The 18,641-nt window shown below is 40.5% G+C and overlaps 1 protein-coding gene across 2 annotated transcripts in view; it reads left to right on the forward strand.

Moving 5' to 3' along the window:
• GNB1 (G protein subunit beta 1) overlaps positions 1-15,313 on the forward strand; it is a 119,373-nt gene extending 104,060 nt beyond the window's left edge. The window contains exons 6-11 of one of the 2 annotated variants that reach the window (XM_089651865.1): positions 668-830; positions 3,265-3,331; positions 4,335-4,536; positions 5,339-5,555; positions 10,480-10,591; positions 13,390-15,313. In XM_089651865.1, the coding sequence (XP_089507991.1) occupies positions 668-830; positions 3,265-3,331; positions 4,335-4,536; positions 5,339-5,555; positions 10,480-10,586 (756 nt within the window). In that variant the 3' untranslated portion in view covers positions 10,587-10,591; positions 13,390-15,313. Of the gene's footprint in view, positions 1-667; positions 831-3,264; positions 3,332-4,334; positions 4,537-5,338; positions 5,556-10,479; positions 10,592-12,740 lie in introns of both variants that reach the window. The other variant, XM_089651864.1, reaches the window with a different exon arrangement.
• Positions 15,314-18,641: the final 3,328 nt, after the last annotated feature.

Genomic DNA, 18,641 nt, shown 5'->3' on the forward strand with positions numbered 1-18,641 from the left:
TTCGAATCTACAGCATTTAGTGCAGCTTCACACAATAAATGGGATGTATGGAAATTACGTCATTGCATTGTCACAAGTGAAATCTGCTTTATTTTCAAACCTCTTGAAAACTAGTGTTTGGTTATTGAAGGAGGCAGCAACTCCTTGCCATTTCCCCGCTTTGTAGAATATTCCAGCTTGTCCAGTTACAAAATCCATGCCCGATGCTGTAGAATCAACCATACAACTTACTTAAAAGTAAACCTGCCATTGCAGAAACATCTGCTACTCTTGGCACCTTCTGAAAATGCCTGTCGGTCATACTGACCCTCTTGCCGAAATACTTTAAGTCACTAAGACAAAACAAGCATGTGATGAAAATTTGACTTTCCTGAACTGAATACTGGTCCAGGATCAGACTGTCAACAGTGGCCTCCCCATATTCCTCCAGCCAAAGGTCAGCTTTGGGAGATGAAAGGGCAGTCCACCTTAACTCTTATCTTATCCAAACTACTGACATTAAAGATTTGCATACAAAGCCTTTCAGTACAGCGGGCAACCAGTTTATTTTTTCGGGGTGGCCTGAAATATCTGCATGACCACAGAGTTCTATTTTATATAGAAAGCAGGACATATCTTTTAATCAGACATCTTATCAATGACAATCTATTTCTTGTTTTCTTTTTAGGTTCATGCAATTCCCCTGCGCTCTTCTTGGGTGATGACCTGTGCATATGCCCCATCTGGAAACTATGTGGCCTGCGGTGGTCTTGATAACATTTGTTCAATTTACAACCTGAAAACCCGTGAAGGAAATGTGCGAGTGAGCCGTGAGTTGGCTGGACACACAGGTGAGTTTGTTGAATCAACTTCAGACATAAAGCGTAGCTAGAGGATAGTGATTTAACTCTGGAGGAGGGAAAGTGTGGGGACAAATGTGCATTTGTTCACATTTTCATAGCAGTTGCCTTCCAAAAACAAAGTTATTCTTTGAAGAAAAAGCATTCCTCCTCTGGGTGATCTGTGTACATGGCAAGGATGTTTAATAAACTTTGTTGCACATTCCTACCTTTTTGTTCTGAAGAAATAGTTGTTTGTGTCCATGTGCAAAGTGAATGGGAGTGACTTTATAATTCTCAATCAGCTGCTGCACTTGCAGGGTTCTAATGAGGAAAGTGGCAGGGTCTGCACCCCTTTAGACATGATTTACCTTTTGGGTGGTGTCTTTTATAGTAAAGCAACATGTGCTAGGCCTTTTAAAGGAGAACTAAACTTACCTAATGGTCTGGGTTCTGTGTCGGCACCCTCTCCCCGGGTGTTTGGGCATCTCTGTTGGAGAGTGCAGGATGCAGTAACCCCTGTGCAGGAGTCAGTCATCCAGGTATACAGGGACTGTGCTGGTAATGTAAGCTGAGCATGCGCAGTTCAGTTTACATGCCACAGATGACAGCAGGCAGGTTTTATTTTATCTCAAGAGACATTGCTGGTCTCTTCTGCAAGAATACTCTGCTTGCAGTCTTTTCTAAAAAGCCTTCAATTCTGCAGGAAGGATTGGTGTACCTGCTTAATGTATCCAAGGTGGTGTCCTCCTCCTTAAATGTATTTGTAAAGTAAAAGGATTCGATTAATGTGCCTTCCTCTGTTACAACTAGTATAAGTAAGCTGCATCCTCTGGCCACACTAAAGTCTGTTTTAGGATATTTTAACATCCTCCCACTCAGGAATGGCATTGTCAGGTAATTTCTATGCTGCCGAGAGAGGAACTGTTTGTTCAACACAGGGTGCCCTCAGAAGTTGGTCAAACTCTGGGACCCATGGCTGACACATTCTCCTTGGTAACGCAACAATTTCATTAGTGAAATAAATATGGGTCTTTGGCAAACTAGCAATTTATGAAATCGGTATCTAGGTAAACATACTCTAAACTTGCTCGATGGGGTGTGGGAAAGTAGCCGAGATTAAAAAATGGGCCTGCCATGTGACGGGCATTGGTTTTAGGCCTCATACAGACTGATTAAAAATGCCACTTATACGTCATTCGTAGCACCTCTGTTAGCCTGTATGGCCATGCACACACCGGCACTTGCAGAGCTATTTACAGAGGAGTGTTTACAAGCCAAAAAACCCCCATCAAAGGCACATTCTGAGAGGAGCATTTCAGCAGAAAAAAAACAAACCTAATCATGTGTGTAAATGTATTCCAGTGGCCAGAATGCAATGTGATCAAGCTTTTTTTTTTTACTGTTCCCCAACTGCTTACTCTAAGCTGCCACAACAACAAAATGGGGGTACACATGCATAAACTATTCCCGCTGTTGTGACACATTGAGGTGAATGGGGCATTGTTGCAGGTTTTTAGAGGTTAAAATAAGCGGTAAAGCTGTCAAATACCCTCTGAAAAGTAGTCCACCACCGATCCCTTTTCAGAGGGGAACACATGTAAGCATAAGGTCTAAGGGTCTACTCTTTTGCTGGTGTTAAACTGTTGGTTGGCAGCAACTGCCCTATACCAGTGGTCGGCAAGCCCCGGCTCGCGAGCCACATGCGGCTCTTTACAGACTTTAATGCGGCTCTTCTGTGTGCTGGGCGCCCGCTCCCCTCCCTCCTCTCGGGCGGCCGCCCCAAAAGTCAGGACTCTGCAGCTAGCCCAGCAATGGGCAAACTACGGCCCGCGGGCCGTATACGGCCCGGCGGACCTTTTAATCCGGCCCGTGGAGCGTGGCAAACATTGGCTGTCAGGATGTAGGTGGGGCAGCGTGACGAACTCCTCTCCTCTCACAGTCCACCCTGAAGACCGGAACGGCGCGGGAACACGGCGAGAGGAACGCGCGGAGCAAAGGTAAGTAAATTGACACAATTTGGGGAATGAATTACTATATGGGGGATGAATTACTATATGGGGGATGAATTGCTATGGGGGATGAATTGCTATGGGGGATGTATTACTATAGGGGGGATGAATTACTATAGGGGGGATGAATTACTATATGGGGGATGTATTTTTAGTTTTAAAAATGTGGCTCTCAAAATTAAATTTCAATCGTGGTTTTGGCGAGATTTGGCTCAGTTGAAAAAAAAGGTTGCCCACCACTGCCTTATACCATTTCATCTTATGTGTTTCTTTCTAGTACTAATGCTCTGAAACTGGTCAGACTATAAACTATGAATGCATTCTAAAGACAACATTATTCACCAAATGGGGATACAAAATGTCAGTTCAAATGGAACGTAAATATGCCATGTTTTGACATTTGTTTTTTCTTTCTTTCTTTCTTTCTTTTACAGGCTACCTGTCCTGCTGTCGCTTCTTGGATGATAACCAAATTATTACCAGCTCTGGAGACACCACTTGGTAAGTAGACTTTGCTTAAAGTGCAGCTTCTCTTTAGAATTTTTCCCTTTTGCGTGTTTGGATCCAAAAATGATACACAAGGTATACATATTATGATTTTAGAAAAAACACAATTCCAATAAATCCTTTAAAAGAGAAGTTTTGCTTTAGAAAAAAAAAAAAAATTATACTCACCTTGGTGGATGCAGCTTCTGTCCCTGCCGGCTCTGCAGTGAGAATTGAGTGATCAAACACCACTGACCACTTCTCACCTTCCACGCAGAGAGCTGTAACTGTCATTCTCCATTTCTCTGGTCTGCTCCTCCAGCGCTCACTGGAGTACTGCGCCATGGATGGTGCGGGATGTCCTTTAAGAGCCCTTCCACACTTATGCTTTTCTGATGCGTTCCCTTTGACTTACAAAGGAAGGTGCCTTTTTGTTTCTCTTTTGAAAAACTGCACCAAAGATGCCGCATTCAAGTGTGTACCTGCAGTGTGAACAGTTACATAGGATTTAGTGGGGAATAGTTTTCATGCACTTTTGTCACACTGGAAAAGCAGGGCAAAAGCACACCAGTTTGAAATGGTCCTAACTGCTGCTTGTACATTCACTTTATAACATTGTTTTTGATCATGCCTTTCCTTGTTATGACTTGCCACTCTGCTGTATCCCCCTGGACCCACTTTTTGTTTTCTTTTTTTAAATGTTTGGCTTATTTGTTTACACAAGTAGCTCCTGCATGCAGTTATAATAGCTGCTGGAATCATTGTAACCTTTCTAATGTCCACTCATGCACAGTGCAGCTTACAGCTACCTCATGACATGCAGTGCATGCTGTGAGTTTTTTTCCCCCCTCTGTTATCAGATTCATATAGCTCAACACAAAGGTTTGGACGAATAAGCTATATTGAAGGTAAATTAATATAGAGACTAAAGTCTAAACTGCAAAGATCACTTGCTGTGTCTGCATTTACTGTACATGTAGTTCAGCACTCTATTTACATGTTTTCTTTCTGCTTGCAGCGCCCTGTGGGACATTGAAACTGGCCAGCAGACAACCACCTTCACTGGACACACCGGGGATGTAATGAGCCTGTCCCTTGCTCCAGATTCCCGGTGCTTTGTGTCTGGGGCCTGTGATGCCTCAGCCAAACTTTGGGACATCCGAGAAGGAATGTGCCGACAGACTTTTACCGGACACGAGTCTGACATAAATGCTATCTGTGTAAGTTTTATGCCTCCAAAGCCCTCAGCATACCTTCCAAATTTTTGGAATGATAGAGGGACACCTTTTTGCACACAGTATATAGACAAAGGACACATACCTGCAATGCTCTAGTTATGCAGACTACAAATTGGCTGAACCCAAGTGCTTTTTTTTAACTTTTTTTCTCTTCTGTTTTGCATAATACGATGATTGGGCTCTGAGGTTAGATTTTGGAAGAATTTGCAGTCAGGTTATGTTCAAGGTTGTTGAATGACAGTTGAGCTTGACATACCCAACAATGCCTTTCACTGTGGCAGCATTAAGGCAAGGCAATTGGCTGCAAGGCCTGGCACTGTATTTTTGGATGTGTTCACGTGCTCTAAGCATTTATAAATATTTCGGGCAGCACAGTGGCTAAATGGTTAGCATTTCCGCCAGGCAGTACTAGGGTCGTTGGTTCGAATCCCAACTATGGCACCACCTGCCTGGAGTTTGCATGTTCTCCCTGTGCCTGCATGGGTTTCCTCCGGGTACTCTGGTTTCCTCCCACTTGCCAAAGACATGCTGGTAGGTTATTTGGCCCTAGTATGTGTATGTGACTTAGGAACCTTAGATTGTACTCCCCTTGAGGATTAGGGACTGATGTTAATCTACAATATATATGTAGAGCGCTGCCTAAAATGACGGCGCTATACAAGTACCTCAAATACATTTCTAGTTTCGCCCTAAATCATCCTTTGAGTTCACCATTTCTTATTGCCTGTTTTATAAATTTATAAGCAGTAAAGTGAAACTTTTTTTTTCCTTTTCTCCTCCCCAGTTCTTCCCCAATGGTAATGCTTTTGCCACTGGATCAGATGATGCCACTTGCAGGCTGTTTGACCTCCGTGCAGACCAGGAGCTGATGGTCTATTCTCATGACAACATCATCTGTGGCATCACTTCAGTAGCATTCTCCAAGAGTGGACGCCTCCTTTTAGCCGGATATGATGATTTTAACTGCAACGTCTGGGATACACTTAAGGCTGACAGAGCAGGTAGCTATGATGATAAAGATTTATTTTTGTATGCAGCCATTTGCTGACAGCGATAAACCACCTCCTTTTTATGTTATAGGACCTCAAGTGTCTGACAATATGGCACTGGCTTTTTTTCATGTGGTTATGATTTGAGGATCCTTATTTTGTATGCAACATGTAGTAAACCTTGCATTCAAGGATTTCTAAAAGTTTAGTGACTAGATCAGACCTGGACAGATCTCACCCAGAACTAAGAGCCAGCACTATGCAACCTATGTTTTGTGAAGGGGATCAAATACTTATTTCCCTCACGAACATGTAAATCAGTGCATAATTTGTTAGACATGCATTTCTTTTGATTTTTTTGTTGCTATTCTGTCTGTGTTACAATACACCTACCATTTGATTTTTAGACTGATCTTTTCTTTGTGAGTGGGCAAACATTCAAAATCAGCAGGGGATCAAATACTTATTTCCTTCACTGTACATATGTACTGAAAGATACAGCGGTAGATTTACTAAATCTGGAGCACTCAATCTTTCACCTGTGCATGGTAGCCAATTGGCTTCTAACTTCAGCTTGTTCAATTAAGCTTTGACAGTAAAACCTGGAAGCTGATTGGTTTCTATTAGGGGTGCACCGAAATTTCGGTGGCCAAAATGTTTCGGGCAAAAACACCCCTAATGGCCGATATGAAATTAAGCACTGATACAGGTGCTGATAACCCCACCCCTTCACTGGCACCCGCCTGCCGCCGCTTGGTAGTTCTCAGCCTTACTTGAGAAACCACTGAACGATCCCGGTGCTGGGCATAGAAATAAGTGAAGGAAAGATGGCCTCCGATCATCTCTATGCCGTTTGAGGACTGAAGCGATGCCACTTCCTGTTCCGACGCCTTGTAAACAAGGCCATATTATTATTATTTTTTTTTTTTAAAGCACTAGATAAATGCTTTTTTGATCTAATGCTTAACATTGTAGAGGAGAGATGTGGGGTCTTACTAACCCCATATCTCTCCATAAAGAGGTCCTGTCACTGTTTCTATCACAGGGGATGCATGCATTCCTTGTGATAGGAATAAAAGTGATTACATTTTTTTTTTGGTTTTTTAAAGGAACAGTGTAAAAACAAATTTTATTTTTGTAAATAAGTTAAACGTCATCTGACTCCCCCCACCCCCACCCCTTTTTTTCGGTTTGGGCACCACTAGTTTCCATGCAGAGCTGCACCAGATTTTGCACCATGCAGTTTTAGCAAATAACCCCCACATAGTTAAGGCCTGTTCACACCATTGTGGGTTGTGTAGAGTTATAATGCATGACCTTGACCAAAACACTAACCCTGGCACAGACCTAGATCAAACCTTGATCTAGGTATTGTTTTTTTTTTTTTGTTTTTTTTTATTTATTTTTACATATACTTTTTTTTTTTCTCTGAAAGGACAGAGAGATGCAATGTACAATGTCCTCTATTCAGAGAGAGAAAACAGGGGGGGCGGTCTTCACAGTGACTGATCACTATGATAGCCAGTCGGAGGCAATCACAGCGATCAGGTGACCCAGAATCTGGGTCCTGATCGTTAGAACATGCTGTGTTCCCAGCAAAATGACAGGTACGTAAATTAGCGGCCCCACGGAAAAAAGCCCAGTTCAGCTAATTTGTGTACAGTCGGTGTCAAGGGGTTCATGAGTAATACCCATATTTTGTTTTGTGTTTTAAATTTTACAACTGTTCATGTAAGTAATGTAGGCATTAGTAAAGCTTAGCAGCTGTTGTACCATGACGAGGGGGAGGTCCTTTTTTTGTTTTTATTTCTCCCTCTACAGGACAACCAATAAAGTAGTTCCCTCAAAACCGTAATAAAGCTTTGTCTAACAGCTAGATGTATCGATATCTCCGATAGGTGAAGTGGAGGAGAAGGAGCACCGCTTGCATGACTAGCAAGTGATTGTTGGTTTACTTGGGCTCTTACTGGGGCGGTTTAATCTGGAGCTGCGTGTTAGTAGTTGGACTGTAACCCTGACATCACTCTGTTGCTGAGATATGACTTGTATACTCGTGTAGTGAAGCTGAAAGGTGTTTGCTCTCAGGAAGTGTAGATTGGTTTCTGAAAATGTGTTTTGAGTGAACAAAGAGCACAATGTTATCTCCTCTACATGAAGTGATGAGACTTTTGCAGAGGATAAATGTGACAGCTGACCCGAGGGCCTTATGTGTAGATGATATCAGGTTTTAGACATGTTTGACAACTTTAACATTGAGGCAGGACAGTGTGATTGTATACAGTATTCTTGCCTCATTTTATGTTCTACAAAAGTGCTGCTTGTGCCGTATCTAAAGTTCCTACAATATCTGCAGCACTTAAGGCATTCTGTGGTACCTGAGTGTAACGTTAGTCATTGAATTAGTCCCTGTGGAGCTCAGGCTGTTGGTAGGACCTGGAATTCTCTCCAAGTTTAAAGTTCAGCCCTACTGTTTTGTGCACTTATCTACTTCCTACGAGGATCAGCTGTTGCATACCTTGGAAGGCAGTGGAGACTCTGACATTTGATGGTAGAGTAAATGATGTGGGGGAAGTCAAGGTGAAGAGGGGCAAACCTTAAAGCGGCATTAAACCCAAAAGCAAACATTTATTATATTGTAGTTTACCAATTCTTAGATGTGATGGCTGAGTTCTGTTTCTTTTCAAGGCGTTTTTTTTTTTTTTTTTTTAAACAGACTTACTGGCCAGATCACCAGGTTAAAATAAAGGAAAGAACTGCTCTAGGCAGCAAAAACTAGAACCACAGATGTTAACTCACATAAACTTTCCAGCTTCTTGCAAAAAGTGACCCATGCTTTTCTGCACATGTGCCATTTCCTTTCACCAGGCAATGGGCAGAAGGAACAATGGCTGGTCCTGGCACTACAGAAAATTAGAGGTCTCACAGTTTGCCATTCTTCGGAACGCATCTGCTAGTGTGGCAAGCCTTAAAGTAAAATTGCAGTTTCAATATCACTTCACAAAACACCTTGATTGATCAAGGTTGAGAAATGGGCAGATGTCACAATTTCCACCTCATCCACTCAGAGTAAATACACACAGAGTATCAGACAAATAATTGTTTTTGTTTTTCTTTTTTTGTTTTTTGTTTTTTTTATGGTGCAACTGACCTACTCTAATGAAAGTATGCGTAAGAAATGTTAAATGAACAAAAAGTTTGAATTAAAAACTTACATTTTTTTTTTAAACATACTGTCACTAGTGTCCTGGATCACCACCACACTAGTTATATAATGACGCTGTACTGCACTGGGGATAGTATGTTGAGACAAAATGTGAAAAATAAAATTTCTTCATTTTCAAAACAATTGTGACAATTACAACTTCAAAAGACTTGAAGTGCTTCTTAGTAAATGCCTCAGACTGTCTACTTTCCTAAAAGGGTTCATTTGAGGGGTAAATGTACTATCTTTGCAATTTAGGGCCTCAAGAAATGAGGCTGTCAGAAGCATCAGAATCGTTAAATTTTTAAGTATACTATAGTTTGTAGACTATAGTTTTCACGCAAACCAATTAATATACACATATTGGGATTATTTTTTTTTTTACCAAAGACGTAGCAGAATTAATTTTGGCCTTGATATGACAAAATTTGATTTTATTGGATATGTTTTATAACAAAGTAAAAAATGTTTTTTTTGGGTTTTTTTTTTTCCGTTATCGCAAAGAATAAAAAACCCAGTGGTGATCAGATACCATCAAAAGAAAGCTCTGTGCGTGAAAAAAAAAACTCATTTGCGTACTGCATTGCATTATCATGCAATAGCCAGTTAAAATAGTGCAGTGCTGTGTAGCAAAAAATGTCCTAGTCATGAAGGGGGTAAAATCTACCAGAGCTCAAGCGGTTGATTACAGAAGTTGCCTGCACTGCTGCCAGGACTACTAGCTGTATGTAGTTAATACTACTACAGTATATTACAGTGGCTGCATCATTCTGTACTGGTTCATTTGGGTAAGCTTTGCCCAAGCAAACTATTTAAAAAAATATATTAAAGATGGAGTTATATTTTACTGTAAACCTTTCAACTGTTCTGATAACTTAGGGAGAAATTTAACCTCTTCACGCCGGCCGAACGCAAATGTGCGGCCTCCCAGTGTCTGGGCCTAGACACCGAGCAGCCGCACATTTTCTTTCTTTTAAAAAGACATATGTGCTGAGAGCGCGCGCCCTTTCACAGAAAGGTCCCGATCTCCTCTTTCGATCGAAACCTTTCCCAATCATGTGACGACGTGTCATGGCGGTCACATTACCCTAAACCCCGCCTCCCGGCTTCTGAAACCCTTAAAGGTCCGGGAGGCGCTGGTGCAAAGGGTTTGAAAATAAAAAAAAGACTGTTCAAATTAAGCATGGGATACTCATGGGGAGTGGATTGTTCAGGCATTAAGCTTATGCAGTGTAATGTTTGCGTGAAATGCATCAGATTCTTTCCATTGTGAATTTTGAGCCCACACTGATTGGGGCGATCTTTGTGTCTCTTATCTCTGCTTATCACAAATACATAGATTGGACAATTCTTATCCGGATGTGAGGCACAGGCCATTTCATGTTGTAATAGTTTACACACTGTACATTGTGGGGCGGTTGCTCAGCCATTTTTGAGTGTGCCAATTATTCCATGTATGGCTACCTTGTCATTTTGATTTTTCCTTTTCCCTAGTAAGGTGCGAGACCCTCTCAGAGCTCTTTGTCTACACAAATGTGGTCTGGAATAGCTTCCAGCAGTTTGACCAGCTGTTAGTGCAGCAAGCCTTGTGATGGCATTATGAATTATTTAGGCCATCAAGGCTACTCATGCATTTCTAATACCGTCTACTGTAGCGCTCAGCAGACAGTGTGTTAATGTCTTAACCTTTTCAAGCCATGCCAAGCTCACCCGCTACCTTGTATTTCTTTCAAGGTGTCCTTGCTGGTCATGATAACCGTGTAAGTTGCTTGGGAGTGACAGATGATGGGATGGCTGTGGCGACAGGATCATGGGACAGCTTCCTCAAGATCTGGAACTAAAGTCTGTGAGTATCAGCTACAGCCTTGCACCTCTTCATAGTATTAATCTGCCGTGACATGTTTACTTCCTTCCAACAAGTGGAGTTGAATGTTTAGTAAACAGCACACATTTCTTTAAACTTCTCTCTGATTCCTGGCAAATGTAGTTTATCATGAAACCCTTCTTTGTCAGACTTTATAAATAGTGGAGGCTATGGAGAAGTGCCAGCATCTAACAAATGTTAAGCCAGAATAGATTTGCTTATGATTTCACAATGCATACAGTACATTGAAAGCACAAACATTGTGGCGGAAGACATGACTTCTGGCCTAAGTTCTTTACTAGAACATAGAATGAGTTGCCATTACCGCCTGGGATTTATCTTTCTATCCAGGACAATCTCTTTTCACTGTTATTTTGTAACTACACTTTGTAGGAAGGGAATTTATGGATTGCAGATCAGCTTCATAGAAATATTAACATTTATTATTCTGCCAAAAACTCTTTTAGGTACCCTGACCTATAGTAAACTGCAGTGTAATGTTGCACTGCTAAGTGATATTGAAGTTTCACTTTAATATAAGAAACATGTCATACTTACCTGCTATATGCAATGGTTTTGCACAGCTCCGATATCCCTCTTCTCTGGTCCCTCGCTGGTGCTCCTTGGCCAATGTACATTTTACATTTTGTATCCCATGCTTTAAGACATATAGCATTCACATCTAATGCCCCTGACACTTTGATTATTTTCAGGCAGCCTGGAACATAAATCTTTAAAAACAAGTTAGCAGTGGCAGCTCCTATACTTAAATCCCAATAAGTTTTTTTTTTTTTGTTTTTTTTTAAGAATGAAGTTTGAGTTCAATTTTGTTATACCCCGTAAAGTTCACCGAAGGGTAAAAAAAATTGCATAACAATTATGTAACCATTCTCTATGCAAAGATGAAGTGGAAACCTCCAGAAAGTTTCCTTTTTTTAAAGGGAAGTTCATGCCCCTCAGTCATCTCTGATGTGGTCTCTGAGTGCATTGGCAGAGCAAGTCATTTAGTACGTCGACATAAGCAGTAGTGGTGCACCGAAATTAAAATTCTGGACCGAAACCAAAAATTCACGATGCACTTGGCTGAAAACTGATATCTGCAGTTTTTAAACCATATATATTTTTTATTTATAGAATTGTATTATATTTGATTTTTTAATATCTTGAATTTAAAAAATACAATTCAGTAATGTAAAATAACTTTTATTGAAAGTAGCACTCAAAAATTGGACAGAAAATAAAATATATAAAAAATGAAAAAACTTAAATGAAGACATTTTTGCATTGAAGTCGGTTGGGTCGTGATTTTTCATTGAAGTCAATTATCATGATAGATGAGTTCCCCCTCCTATCAACAAAGTACGAATAACCCTATAATCATTTTCGGTGGCCAATATATTGGTGCATCACTTTTAAGTAGTATATTGATGGAAGATCTTATTCCCAATGCTTTTATACCAGAGGGATGTGGGATTTTCCTTTTTTGGTTAACCTCTTTCTGTATATGCGGCTTCGTGGCAGGTGGGCTTTAACGCCGAGAGGCTGCATATATGTGGCCTCATGTAAACAGTTTTCTGTGCTCAGAGTGTGTGCCCAACACGCTCCCAGCACCATTACCAGCGGGGATGGGAAAGCTCCCAATGCATACTTGCGATCAGAAGGTTTCCGATCATGTGACCGCCAATCACAGCAGTCACATTGGAATGCCTGCTCTGCCTCCTGGCAATTTAGAACCTCTTAAAGGGATGGGAGGTGGCAGCGGGAAAGGGGTTAAAACAGAAGCCATGTATAGTTTAACTAACTTTTCATCACCACTAAGGTTTTCTTTTTTTTTTTTTTTTTTCAATTTTAGGTTAAAAAAAATCTTGTTTTTCTTATAGCTATTGTCTTACAAGTAAGTACATATAGGATTGACCCCCCCCCCCCTCCCCTTTCTGGCCCTGGTCTGCAGAAGCTAAAAAATGCTGGATTAGAATCCCCAGCAGGCTTTGCAAATGGACTGTCTTGGCTCCTGTTGTAACAAACATTAAATATTGTACTTTGATATAAAAATGTTTTTAAACTTGTAAATGAAACTAGAAGCCATTTTAGTTTTCTTTTTTTTAAATGTTTTTTCCCCCCCTCCCTCTAGATACCCAGCGGACTTCTCCATGACTGGAAGAGCATTCCAACCTTCGAAATTTTAAATCATAGCATATCCGATCCAACCATACTAACGTGGACACCCACTTATCCCTACTCCCATACATCAAAGGGCAGAACCTCTCCTCTCATTATTTTTTTTTTCTGAAACCAAGAGCACAATTATTTGCTATAGGAAGAATTGTTTTGTGGTTCTGAAACCAAGAATTGTGCATTCCTTTTGGGACCATTTTGTTTTTTGTTTTGTTTTTTTTCTTCACCTTCATTTGTCTTGAAGTAATGATACAAAACACTATGCGCAGTACGATATAACCAAGAAATAGCTGTATTGATAAAGTCCATTTCATGATTGTTAACCTGAAGGTTCTAGAACAGTGTCTGGTTTTTTTCTTTTTTCTTTTTTTTTCTTTTTTTTTGTAAGTTGGATGTTGATGGCAGTTGCTGTGAAAATTGCAGCTGTACAGAGATTGTAAAAAAAATCAGAACAGTTAACTTTTTCTTTCTTCTTTTTTTTTTTTATACTTTTACACTTTATCCCTCTATGGTCCATTAAGTGAAGGTGGGATGTGATAGACCTGTGTTTCAGGGCCTTTTAATGCTATAAACTGTCCCTGTCTTGTCTTGTGAATCTGTTGCAGATACAGAACCATGTGAACATTAAAGAAGCGTATTAGCCATCCACAAGCCCTCCATGTAATGGTCATCCTATAGTATGAGGAAAAATCGACGCCTAACTAGGTTGCTCCAGTAATTGAGTTACTTTTGAGCACCGACTGCTCGGGGGAAATGTAGTAACCCAATACCTGGAGTGCCTTTCGGTTACCTCTGTCATCTGAGAGTTATGGCTGTTGGGGAAGCAATGCAACAGATGCCACTTGGGAGCGTTGGAAGGACTTTGTTAAACCATGTACAGTTCTTTATACCACCGATGCCAGTGAACTGTCTTCTGATCTCTATGAATGCATCTACACCACGCCACCTTCTCTTCCTGCACACACAACAAATACACACCACAATATTAGAACTCCTTCAGGGATCGAGAGCATGCTAGATTGTAGAGCAATGTCCAGTTCAGCCTTTGCTATTGAGGGTAACCCATAAATAACTTGTTTCTTTATTGGGGTGAAACAATTTTTTTTTTTCCAGATCAAAACTGGCGACATTCATATTATCTTATACACACCTTTACCGGTTGGTACCGCAAGCTCCTATTTGAGTGCTATGTACTGCTAGATAGGGATCTAGTTTACTTGGTGCTGTATACTGTTGCCAGTTAGGAATTAATAAAAAAAAAATATATATATATATATATTTTTTTTTTGTCCTTCACTGTTCAACCCATGTCAAATCCTTTATTCATGTAGGCCTGAACCATTGAAACTCGAATCCCCTTGTAAGTTCAGTTAACACTGGGAAACTATTAACAAAGAAAAACAGAAAGGGTATCTCACAAGAACACTACCCTTGTCCCACATAGCTAGATTAGGAGCAGCCGTGGACAGAAGTACATGTCTGTACTTTTTGGATATACGGTCAGATGTGTATGAAATGATGTACAAATTAATGTTTTTGAAAATAATGATCTTGAACTTTCTAAGTTAAAACTTAATGAAAGCTTTTATTCTTATGTTGGCGGCGGGGAGGGGGGGGGGTGTTTGCCATAGGGATGGGTTTTCCTCTTAAGATTGCATGCTGTAGAGTTGCTTAATAATGTGCAAATAGAGAGTCATTAGATGTTTTCGTTTATTTTTTTTTCCTTTTAATGAAAAATAACCTGTTTAAACAGAAAAAATTAAATGACAATTGCGGTTGTGCTCAATTTTTTTTTATAATCACAGCTACTCTCTGTATACGTTTTCGAAAAAAAAAAAAGTTCAGTGCAAAAAAAGTGCACTTTGAAGAGTAGCTCAATTTCACTTTTTTTAACAAAAAAAAACATCCTGTTCAAACGATTGCATACAAAAACAAAAAAATCGATTTTTCAGGAAGGGTTGGGAAATGTGAAATTAAACTTTTACCCTGGTTTAAGTTGATGCTTCTCAGCCTGTTCTTGTAGAAAGAGGATCTTGCATCTGATTTTTGTTCTTCCAGGAATAGCTTCCCCTTGCTATTTTTTTTTTTTTCCAGGTTTTTTTCTCTTTGAATTAAGCATTGCCTCTTGACTTTTCTGCAGAGACCTGTACACTGATGCACAGGAACTGACCCCTCTGTTCCGCAGGTCTTTGTATTGAGAGAAGCGGACTATTAATTTTATTAGCTTCTTCCTAATTGTATATGAACGTTACTCAACCTTAGCCGTAGACGCTTTTTATTTTTATTTTTTTTTCTTTCTGTACAAAAGTGCTGTAATTGTGCGTTAGGCCGGGAACTGGCAGAGAACGAGATGCCCCGCCCACTTCTTGCATAAATTACTCTGTAGAGCTCTCTGCACCCCCTACTCCCTTTCACCTTTTGTATTTAATTTTAAAGTCAGTGTACTACAAGAACGCTGGATGCAAGATAGATACTATATTAAAATGTACTGTTATTTAAGATGTAATAAAGCAGTTTGACATGAGTTTATTCCTTGTCATGGTGTCTTATTTAGTCATGTATTTAAATTATCAGGTATTACTCATATTTACTCCCCTAACCTCTCAGTAAAGCATGTCCCGGCATTATTTATTTGTAGCAAGAAATATCCTTTACCATTCCCTGTAATGTCCTCACAAGTTTTTCTAGGAGTTTGGATCTTCTGAACATAGGCACAGTCCAGAGCTACATCTCCCAAGAGCCCTTTTCCTACATACCGTATATGCACAGGCTCCCGGGAATCAGAGCAAAAGCCTTGTTTTGTTAAGAAAGAAAGCCATGTATGCATGAGAGGAGAGACACAGAGGTGTGGAAGACAATGGAGTTTTGTTCAGCAGCCAATGCTGACAATGCTGCTCTGGATTTTAGAGCATCAAAGGCATGGTAATGTTAGCCAAAACAGGAATTTTGGAACTGGATTTCTGTCAGATCAGTGGGTATTTTTCTGTACTTGTAGCCTTTCTAATGGAGTAAAACATAAGGAAATATGCATGTATTTGAAAGATGTGCTTTTTATTTTTCCCTGACGTATGCTTTAAGGTACATTCTAGCATACTTGAAAATATAAATCCTAGCACCAAACTGTGTGGTAATTCAGCCGATCATCTTTGAACTATTTGTAGTTTTTACGGTTCTAATTCAAATCAGGTAACTAGCATTTTCAGTGGGGCTGCATTCAGTCTACATATTTCTAACCATACGGCTTGCTTTTAAGACCACTGACATGTTAATGGAATCAGTAGCAAACTAAATCTCTTGCCAATTGGAAGTACAGTATGCCAGAAATTGTTATAGCAGTATGAAATATATCGTCACATAAAAAAAAAAAAGTCTTGTATAGGGGACATTCAGAACTGTGCTTAAAGGCTAAATTCACCTTTTTAAAAAAAAAAAAAAAAATCAAAATTTTTTAGGGGAAAAGTGTTTGTTTTTTTTCTTTACAGGAGGCTGCAAAGTATTGCACTCACAAACAGTGGATTGCAGATACAATGCTGGGCTCCTGCAGACTTCTTCCAGCTCCATAAATATGGGTGTAACATGGAGCAAAAGATGTCAACCTTTAATCGTTATCCTGAATAATGTACCTGGTCTTGAATTCATTCTGAAAAATAGTGCACTTCATGGTATGTGAGTGTGACGACCGCTTCAAATTTGCAGTATTAGATCTAAGGCGCCACTGCCCCAACTTCTAGTCTTTGAAGTGAGATGTGGTGATATCCTTATTGTGCTGCTCACAGTTTTCCCTGCTGCAGCCTCTAACAGGTTCACCTGCCCTTGGCCTATCCATTAAATGCATGTGCCTCTACTATGGGGGCTCTCAAAATTCCTAGAGTTAGGACCACAGATTATCGGGGTGCCCTGACGTGGCTCTGTGGCTTACGTATGTATTTGCAAATGTGTGCTAACTAAAGGCCTGATTTTAACGTATACTGTTAGACAGGTCAACTCGATTGTTAGTAAGCTGGTTGGCAAGTTGAGCTGGGAACATTTTTTTTTTTTTTTTCTCTTTTTGACATGTGTTGCCGGTCCATGTGTTCCTTGCTGTAAAAGCCAGTTATAGACCGGGGCAGTGGCCATTTTTTTTTTTCTGACAGGACAAAGCAAAGCCCTACCTCCACACACAGTACAGAACAAGGCATGCGCAAGTCAGTAATGAGGAAAGATTGGATTCAGAAAGATAGTAGGCAGTGATGGCGACTAGACCTTTGTTCTCTACCTACCATTTTCAACAGGGTTATACTGTTGGATGTATGATCTCGGCAAGGTTTGAGGTGTGTATAACAAAGTCAGCAGTTCAATTTCCTTATCAGTAGCAGGCTCAATGTTTCCTCTGAACAACATTTTACTAAATGCAAATATGTTCTGTGTGATACCAATCTATTTTCATTTAACCTTTTCATCCGGAGCTCTGGTTGTGTGGAAAAGCTGGATATGGCTTGAAACTGAGGAACTGTAAATTATATATATATATATATATATATATATATATATATATATATATATAAATAATTTTTTTTTTTAATAAAAAAAAGGTTGATTTCAGTCCTGCGTGCCTGCCACCAATTCCTGCTGATAACATGGCTTCAGTCAGCATTCATTTTTGGCTTCACTGCCTACTGAGTTTAAGCTGAAAAGTTTGGCAGTTCAGAATTCACCAGGTGCAGGCTTGCTCTGCAGATCAGTAAGGACTTGTGGTTAATAAATGCTTACCTTTGTAATCACCCCCAGCTATAGTATTGTCCCAACTTGGGCTGCTAATCAATGTGAGGGGACTAAATATCAAATGTATTTTACAAGCCCTGTTACCAGAGTACAATAATTTAGTTGTATTGTACAGGGCAACAGGATCTTAAACCAGAGTTACAGTATATGAAGATACCGTCAGGTGATTGCACACTGCAAAAAAGCTGCAGGGATATCTTCTATATAACCCCTCCCACTCTCAGCTAGATACCATTTTTGCTAGAGATGGGACATACCCCTCTTTTTGAAGGAAAATTTTCTTTAACTATGAAGCTCTAACTGATCCATAGCCACTGTGGCTTCCTCCTGCCGCTTTCTGGTTTGAACTAAGCCTTGGGATTCCGTAACCAGACCTTCCCTGAGTAAAGGCGTGGGTCAGCTTGTAAATGTTGCTTGGCCAATGGATCCTGCAAGGGTTCTCACCTTGGCATGTGGTGATTTTCAGGTCTTGGGTTGTAGTCTGCATGTGCTAGAGCCCTTCAGGGGTATGCCCTTTGAAGAGGGCAAAGTCAAGATGGGTCTGCTGAAGTGAGTCCCAGCTACAGCCCTTCCCTGTGTCCACTGTGCTGTGTTCCAATTTCCTGGGGTCTAATGGAGCGCTGGCTGTGATGCGTTTTGTAGCTATTGGCAGGAGCGCTGGCTTGGGTGCACATTTATTAACATGGTGCCAAGTATTTTCCACCAAGTTTCTCCTGGGCCACCACAGTAATATGTAGTTTTTAGTTTCATGAGCTTACTGTGCATGCGTACTGGTTTCTTCTAATCTTGCTGTACAGAGGACTGGTTCAGCTTTGCTCCTGCCATTAATGTGCACAGCAATCCAACAATACTACCTGGACTCCAGTGATAATAATGCTGGCACAGATTACATTTCTCACCCTGCTGGGGTTGTTGTAAGCACCCCTCTGGGGACACCGGCAATGCAGATCAGAAGGTGCTGGGTCGGGGGGAGGTCTTACTGGCTACCAATCCGAGGGAATTTTCTCAACCCAAATGCTGGTTCATTTTCTCACTCCTGATCTAGGGTTGGCAACGTCTGGGTACTTTAGGCCACCACAGCCTGCTGTAGCATGTC

The sequence above is a fragment of the Staurois parvus genome, unplaced genomic scaffold, assembly GCF_062004578.1.
Source record: "Staurois parvus isolate SC_StPar_1 unplaced genomic scaffold, SC_StPar_1.0 ptg000663l, whole genome shotgun sequence".
NCBI classification, from domain to species: domain Eukaryota; kingdom Metazoa; phylum Chordata; class Amphibia; order Anura; family Ranidae; genus Staurois; species Staurois parvus.